At 40.4% G+C, this 16,407-nt stretch overlaps 1 protein-coding gene across 1 annotated transcript in view; it reads left to right on the forward strand.

Annotated features, from left to right (window-relative positions):
- The window catches only part of LAMA4 (laminin subunit alpha 4), a 104,622-nt gene that overhangs the window by 8,144 nt on the left and 80,071 nt on the right, over positions 1-16,407 (forward strand). The window contains exon 2 of the mRNA XM_086461289.1: positions 14,258-14,359. Within this exon, the coding sequence (XP_086317415.1) occupies positions 14,258-14,359 (102 nt within the window). The remainder of the gene's footprint in view (positions 1-14,257; positions 14,360-16,407) is intronic.

The raw sequence follows: 16,407 nt of genomic DNA on the forward strand, positions 1-16,407 counted from the left end.
ACTATGTACTTGTATGGAGAATGCCTAGCTGAGAAATGTTTATGTTGGATCCAACCCCATCTCTGTTGCTGAATGGCATTTTGTTTTCCACTTGGACTGGGGGAAGGGGTAACAGTCTGGAAACATTTTCAACACAGGAAATTTTTAAAAAATTGAATACAATTACTTGGTCAAGGTGATAGATAATGTTGCTGCTATGCATAAAGCCATCTGGCTTTCAGCTATTGCTTGTTTTTGCGGGAGTCACAGTCAGTGACCCTGCTACAATGGAGGCACTCACAAGTCCGCTCAAGGAACAAGAACATAGAGTGACAGTGGGCACCTGGGGAGGTGCTTCCTTGTCATTTTTTCCTGCTGCACATGCTCTGCTTTGCTTATTGGTGTGCAATAGCCATATTCATGTGCAGTTAGCCATATTCACTCTGACTGCTGGCTTCACTATGCCACAGGGAGAAGCAGAGGTAACTTTTCTTCTGTATCTCCCTGGCCAGCAGGATTTTACCTAGAATAGGAGCAACCAGTTTCAATCTTGCTAGTTTTAGTTTTAGCAGTCTCTGAGCTCTCTGTCTAAAACTTCAGGAAGATGGTTTCCACCAGCGTCATAACCTGTTCTTTACTATCATCAAAACCAAGCTGATGAGTTGATAACTCCTCAGGTGGTACATAAACATTCCCAGCTGTCAGGGATAAGTCAGCAAGTGAAGGTTTCAAATTAGGTTGTTATTAAGTTAGGTCCTTGTTCTGTCTCCCTTAAGGCAAACACAATTTTTTCAGTAAATTCTGAGAGCTCAACTCATGTATATATATAAATGATGGAGATCTTATAGAGTTTACACAGCAACAGATGGAAAACCAGACTAAATTCAGTCGTCAGATATATTTTTAGAAGCTGTGGACTGGCCAGACACAGCATGCACAAATCCAGACCAGCCATAGGCCTGTGCTCTCAGGTGGGAGCATCACTGCGGACGCAGACAAGAATAGACAATATTGAGATCCGTGCACAGGGGATGACAGAAAGGACACTAATAACAGAAAATAAGGCTTAATTTTTTTTATCAGTCATCAAACAGTTCATGTATTGAAAAAGATTACAGACTCAAAACCAGTATCACTGATTTATTTATTTGTTTATGTTTGAAGATTTAAATTACTGAGATTCACAAAAGCATGCCACTGCAGCTTAAATGAGCATTTCATATCCTTTACCTAGAAAACCAATTATTATATTAATTTGCCCAGATCTATGAAATGCACCCAGTGAGGCCATAATTTTCATTGAACCTATCTCATTTTAGAATTTAATTTAAAAAATAAGATTATGCAACTATATTGGGGGTTTTCACTGAATGACTATTTCAGCAAGAAAAAATTTGCTTTTTCATTTGCAAGAAAACAGAAAGCTTGTTGTCATGTAATTCACATAATTGCTTTAGTTTACAATCTCATTAAATGCAATTAGAAGTGAGATACCTGTCAAGATAAGTGGATAAAAAAAAGGTTAGCAGCACTGTGCCCAAAACTCTTCACCAACTTCTGGTTAATTCCTAATTTACATCATCAGTGGAGCACTGGAAGTAATAAATATTTCCCCGTTAACAATGCCAGAAATTCAAGAGAACAATACAGGAATTAAATGTACTATACCAGGGTGCTTATTATAAAACTATCATGAATATTGATTTGGAGACTAAGATAAAAAATGTGTTCCTCTCAGAAATGTTTACAATTTAAAAATAAATCTGAAATTCCAAATGTCCAATTTGCATGAGGTTTCTGCCCTTGAAATCGTAAATACTATAGAGTAGCTTTTTGCACGCAGACAGTTCTCTAACAGCTGTAGTGTCCTATTAAATGGGATAATTAACTGTCTAGCTATGATGTCACACACTGAATTAATTTCTTCAGTAATAATAGTTAGAATGTGACCTTTCTAGTTCAGAAGAATTTGATACTGTAGACCAGAGGTAATGCAGGCTTATAGAAATTATAAATAGAGCTCGGAGGCCTAAGGGGAAGCTGGTGAGCAAGTTTGTTTTCAGTTCACTAGGTTTGTGAGGCTTCAAAGCTCAGATAAATTTAGCAAAAATCAATGGAGAATAAATAAAATTGCAGAGAAGATGTCTGCTTTTGTCTGCACGTTGTGAAGTACCTCACAGTATAGAACAGAACTTCTGTCCATCTCTCTTTACGATGACTTTGATGGTAGAGCATGTCTGACCAACAGATCAGTTATTAACTTCTGAGACGTCATTCTCCAGAGAAAGACAAAGATCCCTCTGAAAAGTCACTTCATAGGGATTTATAGTTTCACATACAAAGACAGTCTTGAATTTGCTGTTACTCAAGGTCTGGAAATTTGAAATCCATCTATTTCTTCAAATGATATCTTAAGCTAGAGGGAAGTATGACAGCTCTCAGAAAGGGCATCATCAGGGCATTTTATTTTAAAAACTAGTTAGAGTTTAATTCAGTGGTTGGAAGAACTCACAGCAATCTCCTCTGTAGGCAAGACCTGGTCTAGGAAGGTGCATGTAGCAAACTAAGAGACATAAACAAGACAGATTAAAAGGGAAAGTTACGAGCAGAACTAATGTTATTTGTACCTTCAGTCAGAGCTCCAGTGCTGCATTTGTTTTTTCAAGAAGAGGAAAATGTTTTAATCATTGCATCTAACAGAAACAAATGTGCTGAAAGATATTTTAACAAAAACAACTTCTATATCAATTTTTTTATACTTCGTTTACGAATTGAAAAAAAAAAAAACACAGATTTTCCTCAAATATCTTAAAAGCTCTCCTACAACATTAGTTTCAACTTCTCATGTGAAATTTTAACACTGAATCTAACTCTTTCTCCCTACCTTCTTTCACTAATCCTTTTCATATATATGGTATGCTTTGGCAGTAAATACTCAGGTCACTCATAAAAGTCACCCTCAAATACCAGAATGTGCTTTATCCCTTAAAAAGGATGGAGGGGAAAAAAAAAAAAAAAAGAAAAATATCACAATGCCAAGCAATGCTGTGTAAATACTCAAAAGGCTATAATGCATGGCTGTTTAGCTGCAAGTCAAAAAAAGGTCTTCCAGCACAGGATTAAAAAGACTAGAAGTCTTGGGTCCAGCAACAGCTTTATATTCACTGCAGGCATCTGAAAAAAAGCAAATGATGACTACCGGAATCATCTGCCCACGTGGGGATATTCATTACTCCTGGTGGTTCTGACTAGTTCTCTTAAAAGACATGAAGTTGCTGATTTGCATCACGGCTGTGGGTTGCATTGGGTACATCTGGACAAAGTCCCAGGCAACCCGCTTTAGATGGCCCTACTTGAGCAGGGGCATTGGACCAGATGACCTCCAGAGGTCCCTTCCAACCACAACTATTTTATGATTCTGTGATTCTGAGCAGCCATGGTCATTATTCCATTTTACAAATAGAGAAACTGAGTGAAAGAATAATGTTCATGGTCACACAAGAGATGAGCAGAAGAATGTGTTTTCTTGAGTCCCAATATCCTTATGAATATAGTTAGGGACAGAGGAGCTCATGCACGGAAACAAGGTGATGAGTTTCTCATCTGTTCTGTGATAAGGAATATTTTTCCTCATGTTAATGTCAAACAACATAATAAAACTATTGCTATGAAGCTGTTAGTAGATTAAAGGTGAAGGGTATGTCATGAAGTGCATGAGTGACTAGAACCAGGTGCAGGAAGGTCAAAGTGAAGAAGAGGAATAGGAGGATAAATGGAAAGCAGGACAGGGAAGACACTAGCACGAGTAGAGAACAAGGCAACAGCAGAAGGGCTGTGGGAGCCAACAGGGGCAGGTGGAGAACCACAACCCATCAGCATAATGTTCAGATGCTTCATAAATAGAAACAGCCCAAGAGAAGTACAGAGGCCTCCCACAAGAAGGGCCAATGAACAACAATCTCATCTGATGGCATTTACTGTAAGATTGTTTAAATGACACTCAAGCCTCGTTGCCGACAAGAGAGACATATAATATAGACAAGACTAAAAGGTAATCTATAAATAAAAACTAAAGTGAATGTGTGCTATAAATATAAACTGAGGAGCTATGGATTTAATCAATGTCTTGCTATATACAAACAGACCTATTGGAACATGCTGTCTGAAGCAAACCTCTCATTGCTACAAGTGTTCACTATGCTTTTGAGGAAATTGTAGCTGCACAAATCTCTATCCATATCATTATTCTTTCTCCTTTGGTAAATTCAAATCCATCCAAATTTTGGGGACACGAGAGCTAGCAGAAATTGATAAACAAATTATTTACAACTATATAGTTATTGTATTGTATTGTATTGTAAAGAAGCATCAGGGATATGTATGACAGTTAGGACAATACCAGAGCTGTCATCAAATACGTGTATATAAAGAGCCCAAGGAGACCTTGGAGAAATGTTTTCTCTCTCCTACCTCTAAAAATCAGAACAAAACAAAGCAGAGAGAATATAATTAAACAAATTTTACCCCAAGTCATATACTTCACATAGGATCCATCAGATCATCAGAGCCTTTGTCCAATGGCCTACCGTAGTTATATCGAGTGTAGTTGTAGAGATGGATCCTTTTGGCAGGTTAGAGGAGTAACAAAAATTAAAGTGTTTAAATACAGCCATCTATTCTCTCAACCATTTCAGCTGTTAAGAGACAGAGACCACCTTCTCAAGCTTCTCCTATAGTAGGTACTATGGGAAAAAACACAGAGCTTCTTCGCTCTGCATTTCCTGATTACGCATTGCTGGCAATCTTCTGAACAGTTTAGTGCCCATGTGTGGAACAGATGAGGACAAAAGCTGTGAAGAAGAGGAGCAATGCCAAATAACATTCAAAGCAGCAAATAGTGTTACAAGCACTGTTCTCATGCAGTTATCACTGACAGATCTACACTTTTGGAAAACAGGAATCAGAAGTCCGATCATACGGAGGTGTCTGGCAGCATCTGATGCTGGATTTAGTGATTTGTTATCTCCTAGCCATGAATTGTGACAAGACAGTATTTCATGGTTAGCTAGGCCAAATAGGAAAGGCAGATTACCTGCTGATGCACACTGTTCAGTTATCTTACATGTACCTGTAAAACATATATTGTCTCTTGGGGACAGCTGAAAACAGCATAGTTCTAACCTTTATCAGTTAAATTCATCCCAAAATTTACTTAATAGTGTTTCTCACCTGAAGTCAATATTTGGCAAAAAGTGTTTCCAGCGAGAGCTGGTGAGCTTCTACCAGTGGATTTCTCACCCACAAAAGTGGAAAAGTCTAGGTGTGAAGTACACCGGAGCATCACACACTGCCTGGATGAGCAGAACATTGGCTGGGTAAGACATGAGATGGGGATAAAAGCTTTTGATAGTTCTTCCCCTGCCAGAAATGGAGCTCCATGTCCATAACTTAAAGGCATGTCCATGTAGACCATTCAAACTAGAGCATTAATTAATAAATTTCCTATCAGTCTGGTAAACTCTATCTCTGATGGACCCAGCGCAGCTCCCTATGCATTCAAAAGGGGGAAACGCATGCAGGTTTTCCTATCTGCACACAGCAACTGCAGTTCATAGGTTTTCTAGTGAACATGCGAGTCCATCCAGTCCTCTGGGACCAAAGCAGCAACCAGCATGGCTGAGTGAGCACCAGGGTCCTGCAGAGCAAATATATGCAGAGCTATATCCTTTCCCCCCGCTTAACCCTTATCCATCCCCATGTATGCACACAGCTTTGAGTGTCACAAGATACTCCTAAATGCTACACATGCTGAATGCTCAAGCCAAAATTTAACCTCCAGAATTTAAGTCAGTAAAGTGTATAGTGTCTACATAAGAGGGTAAAGAGCCCAAGGCTCATAAGTGCACTGCACACCAGTAGCATGGGCCGGCAACAAGCTGCAGTTACACAGAGTGCATACTGTACATCTGCTGGATTTTATGTTTTGGCAACAAAAGGAGAGAGGTTTCTCCTGCAGGTCACTAAAGGCAGGAAGGTCAGGACAGTGGGGTGCAGTGTTATCACAGCTCTTTTTGTTTGCATAAAGTTTCCCAACAGACTGAAGAAGAGATAAATCTTTGTATCTATGCTTATGAATAACATTTCTTTAACCTGAGGAATTTGAAATGCCTGTTATTTTGCTCCCAGGGAGCAAGAAATGGTCAAATGTCCATCAGTCTACAACTGGTAGTCCGGAATTTAAAAGTCCAGGTTTAAATGCACTGGAAGTCAATTATGTCTTGAGCTGAAAAGCAGATGTAGAAGTCATGTTGGTGCCCTCCATACCTTCTTGCTGAATGAAACACCAGAGGTAGACTCATATATCTGTCCAAGGTAAAGAAGACTCTTTTGTTGTCAAAGATTTCTGAGCATGATAAGCCATACAATTTGTGCTGGCCCAGAGTGGTTTTAAGCCAGGATGTCCATGGAGTCAAACACTTTGTTTATTTACACCCCAATTTGGCAAAGCAGTATTTCTAGTGCAGAAAAAAGTCTGCCTTTTGAAGGGAACCAGAAGGTGTCCTTAGAATGGGGTCAGACTCCTTTCTGTGCTAGAGCTTTGCTGTTGTTATTTGGGGAGTGTCACTCCAGTCACCAGCTCTGGAGGTTGTCAAAATCACTCACAGCATCAGAGCTCTTCTTCCCAGCTGTATCTACAGTACTTAACCCCAGCTTGAACCAGGAATGTACACAGCAGCACTAACATGATGGCAAGGATCATTTTTTCTCTCTCTAAAAATGGATAATCTTGTATCTCAAGGCATGTATTAGAACTAAAGCCACTGCAGTGAGCACCAAGTGTTTTGGATAACAATACAAAGTCTTAATAACAATTTCTTACAGATTTCTTTCCTAATTATGTTTTATGCTGTCCAAAGCCATCAAGCTGAAGCAGGACTGAGCTACTAGCAGCAATAAAATCAATTTCCAGACAGTAAATGTCCAGTGGTATTTTAATACTCTTCCTAAGAATTGTAGCTTTACTAAAAGTGCTAGCATATATGCATGCTTTCTGCTTCCAAAAGAAAAAAAACGTATCTCAGAGATGGGCTGAAAAGATTTTTGAATACACAAGCATTCAGTGGGGAAGGTAGCACCAGTGCAGGTGATATAATACAGCTGCCAGCTGCAAATGTCAGAGGAGACACTACCCGGACAAAGGGAAGCATCCCACAGTCACGCTCTGAACTGGCCGGATTCAACCTAATTCGAACGTAGAAAGATAATTGCTTGGGCCTGTCAGACACCAAGGTTTCCTTTAGATGTATCCACTTTCTCTACCTGAAGACACTGACTGGTGGAACAGACTGTCAGGAGCCTTTGCACTACTTTAAAGGTAAAGGGTGTCCAGCAGTTTGGCCAGATCTATGACATAGCAGTCATAACCTGGACACTTCTACATAGCACAGCACATCTGACATGTGCAATAGGTTTCATCTCAATGGACTTTGTATGCAATAGAGGCACCTACGTGTGAGTTAGCCCTCCAAGTTCCCCTTTGCAGCCAGTAGAGAGCAACAGGCACAGCTGACCTACTCCACATGCATTTTGGTATAGAAGAAATTAAGCCTTACAAAGGGTGTCTAGCTGGCTTCTTCCCATGTCTCCACATAGACGACTCTCAGCCTGCTGTGGTTTGGGTTGCCTACACACGCAGTCCTGCAGCACAGCTGCAGAGGCTGCTGGCCAGGATGTCCCCACACCAGCACCGCCACAGCTGTGTTAGTACAGCATTGCACCTAGGGCATGAAGGTCCTCTGGCATTCAGCCTGGGACTGTCCTCACAGCCGACATAGACATGTCAGGTGGGACCTGCTGAATGCTGAAAATTTGGCATGATTTCTGTGAGTGCCTGGCTGGGGACTGAATATTTCTGAATGTGAAGACCCTATTGTAGATGAGAACCAGGAATCTCTTTGGAAAAGAGTCCTACCTATTCTGAGGAGACCAGAGAAATTGGAATAGCATCATATGTACTGTTTTCTCAGACTTGTTTGTCTAATGTTCTTATGTCTAATAAATAATTACAGAAATGAAAATACTGGGAGATATTCAAACAGGAAAACATCTTTATTTTTAAGAAAGGCAGTAGGCTATTTATCTCAAGTTGGCCTAAGCAAACAATCTTCAAAAAGGCCTGAGAACTGTGGCTGCCAATTCCAAATACTGTTCGTAAAAAAAATAAACAAAAGCAAGCATGCTCGGGTTGGGTTTGGAAATGTCCCCAAGGAGCAGAGGGCTGCTGTTTCCACGGCAATTCCACGCATTTCCAGCAGACTGGTCTCTCTTTTAGATCCACGGATTTTAAAACGGGTGGAAGATGTTTAGAGTATTTATTCACCCCTGAATAGCAAAAGATGGTGAGTTTCAGGGATATAGTATTATGTTGAGTCCCAAACTTCTGTTTGGCTAAACCATTCCAGAAAAACATTAAACCTTGATGGGAAACTTTTAAGAATGGAAGAATCCATTGCTCCATTCAGTTTGTCTGATTGTTTTCATCAATGCATTAAAAACTTGGGTTTTATTTACTCATGTATCCTACTTTGACAGGTACCTATGGCTGGTATGAGGCCTGTTATATCAGACAGAGGAGCAACATTTTTCTATTTGTTTTTCCCTGGACTCTGAGGCAAAGCTTGATAATGTTCAAGTAGAGTTTGGGTTTTTTTCTTTGCTTCTTTTCTTTCACTCCATAAGAGACAATGAGGATTATTGAGGGTCCCCACAGTTCTGAAGCTGTTGATCAATCGACATCAAATGATAAATATTATTATGCAAATAATTCATAATACGTCACAATTCTCCATAGATGTTTCAATTGAGAGATAGCCTATCACCAGACTTCACAGTTCTCAGATTAAGACTCTCTTAAGCATATGTCTTCTGACAATATTTTTGACAACTTTACAGAACAGGTCAGATTGCAGAAAAATGGAAACTCAAATGCATAAAAATCTTGTCAAAATGAAACTATATGTCAAATGAACTTGCTACACCATCAAGATAAAGCAGGTGAACAAGTTGTGGTACATCAGCTTAGCCAGAGACAAATATCTATGTATATTCCCGACCATCAACAGATGACAGGTAATGAGAATTAATTTAATTCTCCTCCACCAAAGGCTAAAAAAGCATGATCAGGAACAGTTACTAAGACTTGGGTAGCATACCATAGATTATGCTGCAGTCATTTGTCTAGCCACTTGGCACATGAAGAAGCAATGTGTGGGGTCTGCCAGAAACTAAAAAAAAATATGCATTTTGGCTCGTGGCATCAAAAATCACCCTTCTACACAAAATGCAGGTGTTTATGATACAGGATAGAACTTCTTTGTATTTTTGCAGGTAGATTTGGGACATTAGGTCAATTAAGTTAATTTTCATTTCATCATAAGCCCGTGAGTTTATAGGATTCAACTCTGTCCAGGCCGCACTCATTTTTACTTTCCTGAACAATCTACTAAATGATACCTTAGTGTTTGCCCCCAAATGTGAACATCCATGCAGCCCACTGAAGAACCTTTTCAGACCTGGAAAGAAGCACATCTTTTGACTCTACCTCAGGCCGCAAACAGCATAACACTGCTGGCCAGTTACAACCAAGCCTGACGATAAACGTAGCAGTGACTTGGCAGCTGATGTGCTGTGACTGCTACTTTGAGTTCTGCTCTTCAGATTCAGTTCCCCAAGAGCACCAGCTGTCTCCTCTTTTACAACGGTCCTGGAGGCAAGCACCATCTTTTTCTCCTGGGTTTGTTTTGGATCAAATGTAATGAGATTCCTGGTCCACGACTGGTAGGCATGAGTGTAATGAACATAACAAGGGCTGAAATGTCTTAATGTAGACAACCTCGAATCCACACCCCTTCATGTACCCCAGCACTCAAGAGAAAACTCTGGAAATAACGAACACTGGTGTGGATCCAAGGGAGTCTTTTATTGTGGAAGAAAGAGGCTCTTTGTGCGTTCATATACTCACAGGAAAGTCACGAGTTCCAGTACTAACTAAAGAAACATGCCATGTTTTCTTACCATTAGATGAGAGAGTCAATGGCTATATATGAATTACTGAATAAAGCAGTGTGGGGACCTCCTAGCTAAGCAGCATAACACAGCCGATGTCCACGTGCTGAAGCTCTTTCCATGTTTGCACAGAAAAGAGCAGTCCCATACAGACTGCCTTGTGGGAACACGTCCTAACAGATGCTGTGCTCTGAGCTGTGCCTGGACATTGTCAGGAAAATCACAGTCTGTCAAATAGCAAAATCAAGGCAGAAAATGAATCGTCAGTTAGTATGGATGATCATAAGCCACTGCCTGAAACCATGCCTTGCCCTTCTTCAATTGGCTGGTGCAGATGTAATCACAGAGAACACCCTGTGCATGTTACCAGCACAGCACTCTTCCTTTGGGAAGAGCAAGCCAGAAAAGGCAGAGCCAGAGCAAACAGACCTGCCCCAGCACAGCCACACCACTAGTGATAGCTGGCATCAGGGAAGCAATGGGGACCTGATTCTGCCCTCAGTTATGCAGGTGCAGATCAGGAGCAGCTGCAATGAAATCAGTGGAACTGCTTGAATATAATATGGGAAACTCATACCCTGTGTGTATGGATTGTCTTCCATTTTCAGCCTCATCTTGCACCCATATCAGCAGGAGGGTCTGAAGAAACAGAATATAGCTACAGGCTCCACAGAGCTTTCAGCACCGCAGTTGGTTTTTGCTTTTAAGAAATGTAATAATTAAATCCAGATGCAAGGGCAGAGGGAAGGATAAATGCATCATGGATGTAAAAGATTTTCAAGAGCTCAGCAAGATACACATTAGACTGGACTTTTCAGCTTGAACGGGAGCAAGCGTTGTCCTTCGGGTAAAAAAAAATCTAATAATTGTGAAGACATAATCGCCAACGCAGACCTAGCATTTTGGCCTACTAATTCTCTTCACCATTCAGAAACAGACAGTGGATGGAAATGCTCCTCACTCAATTGCCTACAGAACAATTTTTCCGGGAGAGTATTTTCATTTTGTTCCAGACCTGTTTGTGCTTTGTGTGCAATTATTTTGTGCTCCCAGAACATTCAACCATTTGAATGCCTCAATTAGCTCAACACTCTAAGACTTCTTTTTACAAATATGATGTTGGCTCACGCCCTGGAACGACTCACCGATCACTCCATTATCACTAGTAGGGTAAGGAGCAACAAAAATATATCAGAATAATTGAGAATGCCTGAGAAAACCTCTGAACCCAAAGGAAACAATATGGATCCCATTTTCCCCTCGTTCCCATTTCCCTCATAGTATTGATTGTCAGTACCTCATTTCTGGTTTAAATTGATGCAATCCTTGGTTTAAAATACTGTATTAAAATAGGGAGCATCAGCACCTTCCAAGTTTTTGTGATTAATTGAATAATGTGGGGAAAAAATTTTGCCAAAAAATACCCAGATGACTTAGGACCCTGCATCTCATTTTTAAGAGGGGTTTTGACAGCTAGAATAGCAAAGGCACCCAAAACTGAGGCAGATGTCTTAAGGAACTGAGAAGTGTGTCTGCTCAGAATAGGGGGTAAGCTGGTTCCCAGTGGACTTCAGCAAAGACTGTACAACCCTGCCCATACAGCTGGAACCAGTGATGTGGCACTGAACACCACCTAACTTGTTACTGCTGCGTGAGTGGTCTAGATGAAAGCTTACTCATGGCTGCAATGCAGGCATACCCTTAGTTGAAGTATAAAGGAGATGATCTTTACAGGTGACTGAAGGATTTGCACAGACACCTTTACACACACTCATACTTTTCCATTGTTCTTATTCACCATCGTAAGTAATAAACGATTCAGCTTAGACCTCCAAAACGAAGAAAGCTTTTGGGCAGACACTAATGGACCCGCTAGGACCACCCACCCGCTGAGAGGCATCAGAGAATATAACATGCCTTAGATCTGTATGGGTGGAAAGAAACATTGCCAAGACAGACACTGGGATAAGAATCTGTTTTCAATTTAGAAACTGACTGTCTCCCTTCCACAGTGTGTGGCGTAATCATTCAGCTGAAACCCTTAGTCTGCTGGGAGCCAGTCCTACAGCTCTGTGTTAAGACTAAACAACTGAAAGAAACAAGCAGTACAAATAGATAGTATTTCTGCTGTCCCAAAGTGGCTATGGTATGAAGGCTTGTCCTCCTAGGAGCCATTATCTAAGAAAGTGTTTCCAAAGCAAACCAGATAAAATATTGTGTGTAAGAATGGTAAAGGCAACTGAGTTTTCCATTTATGTTCATCTCAGCTTCTCATAGCTCTCTGGGTTAAGAGTGGATTAATGATTCATTTGTAAACCTCATTTTTAAAGCTTGTTGTTAGTCATCTCAGAAGATACATTATTTTCTAAACAAGCAGCTTATCTGGCTGGATAGAAGTATCTACCCACCCTCGAGAATGGAAGCTAACATGCATATGAATCTTGGGATTGCTGGCTTTTGCTACCCAGTGCTCCACAGCACAGTGCAGACACACAAATTCAGGTCCCAAAAGAAACATAGCCATAGGTCTGTGCCAGGGTTAATTAGCCACAGCCACCAGCAGGGCTATTTAGCAATACTACTCACGGGCTGGTTTTTGCAGCCAGTGGAGATACCACTGTGCTGTGCTGTGTTTGATACCGTAGACGTGTTACTCATGACACAGCTTACAGCAGGCATGAGAAGAAACGGTTAGCTCAGTGCAGAAAAGAAATCATCCTTTATTTCAGTGCAACCCAGAAAAATGAGGGAGAGGGAGATACAAAGGAAATCTAATCCTAATTACATCTATACAATATAATAAGAAGCCTCATAGCTCATACAAATGCAAAAAGGATCATACCTTTCTGATTCACTTGAAATTCCCACTTTTCCCACTTTTTGCAAGGGTAAGTGACCTCAAGAGGCACAGAATACACAAAGTGCTGTAGAGGCAGCCTCAAAAAATTTTCCAGGAGAGCCTGGCATATCTCAGGCTCTGACAGCCACCTCAGGCATAGCATTTCTACATGCTAGCAGAAATAGGGTGTGGTAAATAGTTTCTGGAGATCTAAACGGCATGCTAAGGCCTTCACATCTGCTCTGCAAAAACATTGCAAGAGTTAGGAAAGGGTAAGATACTTCGAATCCAAAAATTCATGAGTCTGTATGGATCTAACATAATACATGTGACACAGGGAGACTGCACAGGGTGAACAAGTTGCTCCTGAGGTCAGCCTGTGCATGTCTCACCAGCTTTGAATAATGAGGTAGGAGTTCCTCAGCGGAGAACAAGAATTTACACATAATATATCAAACAAAAGTTATCTTCTTTCAGTTTCTTTTTATTTTTGCAGTCTTAGAGGGGCATCTTAATAGCTTTATTTGTGTTTCTGTTTCCTTATATTATTGCTCAGATTAGCATTTAAAAGAAGGTGATTTAGATATTTACAATCGTCTGTTTAATTTTGGTAAGCTTTGATAAGTCATCAAAAGTACTAAATTATATACACCAGGCACAGACACACATTTAAGAAATAACAAGAAAATTTTACCTTTCATGCAGTCTTCTACCATTTATTTATTATGTCACATGAAGAATGACTGGAGAACTGTTGTATCTCCCAGGGACTGATTACTTCCTGGAATGACAACAGGTTACTGCTGGCGCATCTCACCAGCCTCACAGCAAGCCAGCTTTGGTAGCCTCTCACAGCAGCCAACCAGCTTTCATTCAGAAGGGCATTGATCTTTGTAGATATGTCTCGGTCTCTTCTAGGCTCTTCATCTAAAGCTCATCAAAGATTTGATGCAAAGTCAACATTCTAAAGCTTTTCTCTTTTAAGTAAAAGCTATTCCTTTTCTATAAATACACCTTCTTTACTGAATAAGGACCATCATTTCTATTTAACTGATTCTCCGGTACAAAATGCAGTAAGAATCTACCAGCTCCTCACCTGCAGGCAGGCACCCACTGCTGGCCAGGGGCAGGACACAGGCAGGAAAGCTGGCAGCTTAGGTACTGTAAGGCAAAAAAGCAAGCACCAGGACAGGGAGTGGAAGAACAGACTCGAGTTCATCAGCGTGCGTGTGGTCTTCTACGATGGGGTTCTGCAGTGTGCTCTGGGGAGACCTGATGGTTGTAATTCTTGCTTTCCTGTGCCTCTCAGTCAAACTTAACTCTCCGAATATGTATGCATAGGAAATACTTTATATTTTTATTTTTTCATTGCAGGGATGCCAAGAAGGATTTTACCGTACTAGCTCAGGAAAATGCTCTCCTTGCAACTGTAATGGTAATGCAAACAGATGCCTTGATGGATCTGGAATCTGTGTGGTAAGGAATTCCTGTCTTCTCTGCTGGTCCCTCACTGAATAACAGTACTTTTTTTTTTTTTTTTTAGTGATAACATGAATCCTTTCGCCTTCTTTCACTTTTGCATGAGGCTTCACATGAAGGAAATATTTTCCAGGCAAACCCAAGAAACCGTAGTCTGACTGTTCTATTAACACTAATGCTCAATTTCAATACACAGCAAAAGCAGTGTCTGTACCACAGGAGCTTTTTGCTGAAAAGCAATCACAAGTAGAGCCAAGATCAATACATTAATAAGATTATCCTGGCCAAATTTCATTCTCACTTACTTATATTATCTCTGCAGATTCAAAACACTTCCTCCATGCAGTATTTGTGAGAGTCAGTACATTGGGGAAAATTTTTAGTCCATCAGAAATATGGAAAGAGTTTTGTATACCTCTCTAGAAAAAAAACGTTTACATTCAAACACATTTCATTCCCCCCTTTATGAATACAGTGCTGTATATCATGTAAACAATTTACAATGGTGAGTGACCCCTATGAGTGTATATACACGTGATATCCATAGTAATTCTGCTGCATGGCAGCTTCCTGCTGTGAAGGAACAGCATGAGAAGGTTGAAATAATACACCAAAGGAAACACATATGGAACTCCTAGGTAGTATTACAATTTCCCATATGTTCAATTTCACTCAGTGTCAGCTCATATGAGTTAGTATTAGTAGCTGATCACTTGTAGCTCCAGAGCAAAAATCAGTCCAGTAAAACTAACCCAAATTACTAGTGGGCAATCAGGCCAGTAATACACTAAAAAAATCATGGAAGTTAATAGTGTAATGTATCTAAACCACATAGCAAGAGCTAGGCACTACTGTACTTTTTACAGGCTTGTAAAGCAGGAGTAGAGCACAGAGCTTCTTGTTCTGCCATGTGTTACTTTTGACAAGTCATAAACCTTTGCCCTCAGTTTGTCTCTTTATAAAATGGCCTGATAATATTCACATACTTTGCATTGTTGCAGCTTCTATCGAATTTTCGTTTATACAAATACATGGATCCATGCTCCATGGCATACTTCCTACCATTTTTGTTTCTGTGGGAGGAAGACAGTGCAGCTGTTCAGCTCAGGAACAATTATTATTGCTTGGCCACTGTAGTGTGGTTAGGATTGGCTGGTTAACACATACTGGCTTAGTGTTTTAATATTAAACTTTTTAAAGTGGTTTTACACTGCCAGGCATTCCCAGATATCCTCTTTCACATGCACAAGGCTTTTGCTTATGGGATGATTGTCCCCTCAGTGTTGAGTGACAATGATGCCAAGAGGAAACTTCCAGTGGAAGACCTGGGAAGAAGAGAGGGACCTTGACAAATGCTTCTGATGACTCTGGTGACTACAGAGTTTCTGGAGTAGAATGTATGAAGTAGAGAAGTGATTACATCCTCAGCATACAAACACAACAGAAGACGTGTTTCCTGCCTTCTACAAAAATAAGGCCAATGTCAAGAGCTTGGGGGGGAAAAAAAAAAAACACCACACAAAAACAAAGTTACTGTATCAGCAGAAAATAATCTGAAAGTGTAAGTGCATTCCTGACCTGCGTTTCTCTGGGATACTAAACTCTTTGAACCAGCCAGGTAGTAAAGAACAAAACCAAGAGCTAAACCCCAGTTTATTACTTGAGTTCTAATAAGCCATTTGATGGCTTATCTGAATGATTTAAGAAGCCATTAAGCTCAGGCCATTTACTTCTAAACAAAGAAGAACAGCAAAAAAGGCTTAAGCAAAATCAGAGTGAAAGTGAGAAGGAAAGAGCGTGGTGCAAGGGAAGAGTAGAATGAAAAGGGGTTTTGAAGGTTCAATAGCATGAAACAGAACCAGGGATGCCCATGGGGACTTCAGTAACAAGACTTTCCTGAGGATTTGGAAACTTCCAGGGAAGATCAGAAGACTGATGAAATTGGTAAACTGCAAAATGTGACTGAGAAAGCCTGAAAGAAGAAGAGCTTAGAGAAAGAAAGATGTAACTTGAATTACAGCAGGAAGAAGCATTTTAAGTGAATG

The sequence above is a fragment of the Leptosomus discolor genome, chromosome 2 (genome assembly GCF_034619465.1).
Source record: "Leptosomus discolor isolate bLepDis1 chromosome 2, bLepDis1.hap2, whole genome shotgun sequence".
Taxonomy (NCBI): domain Eukaryota; kingdom Metazoa; phylum Chordata; class Aves; order Leptosomiformes; family Leptosomidae; genus Leptosomus; species Leptosomus discolor.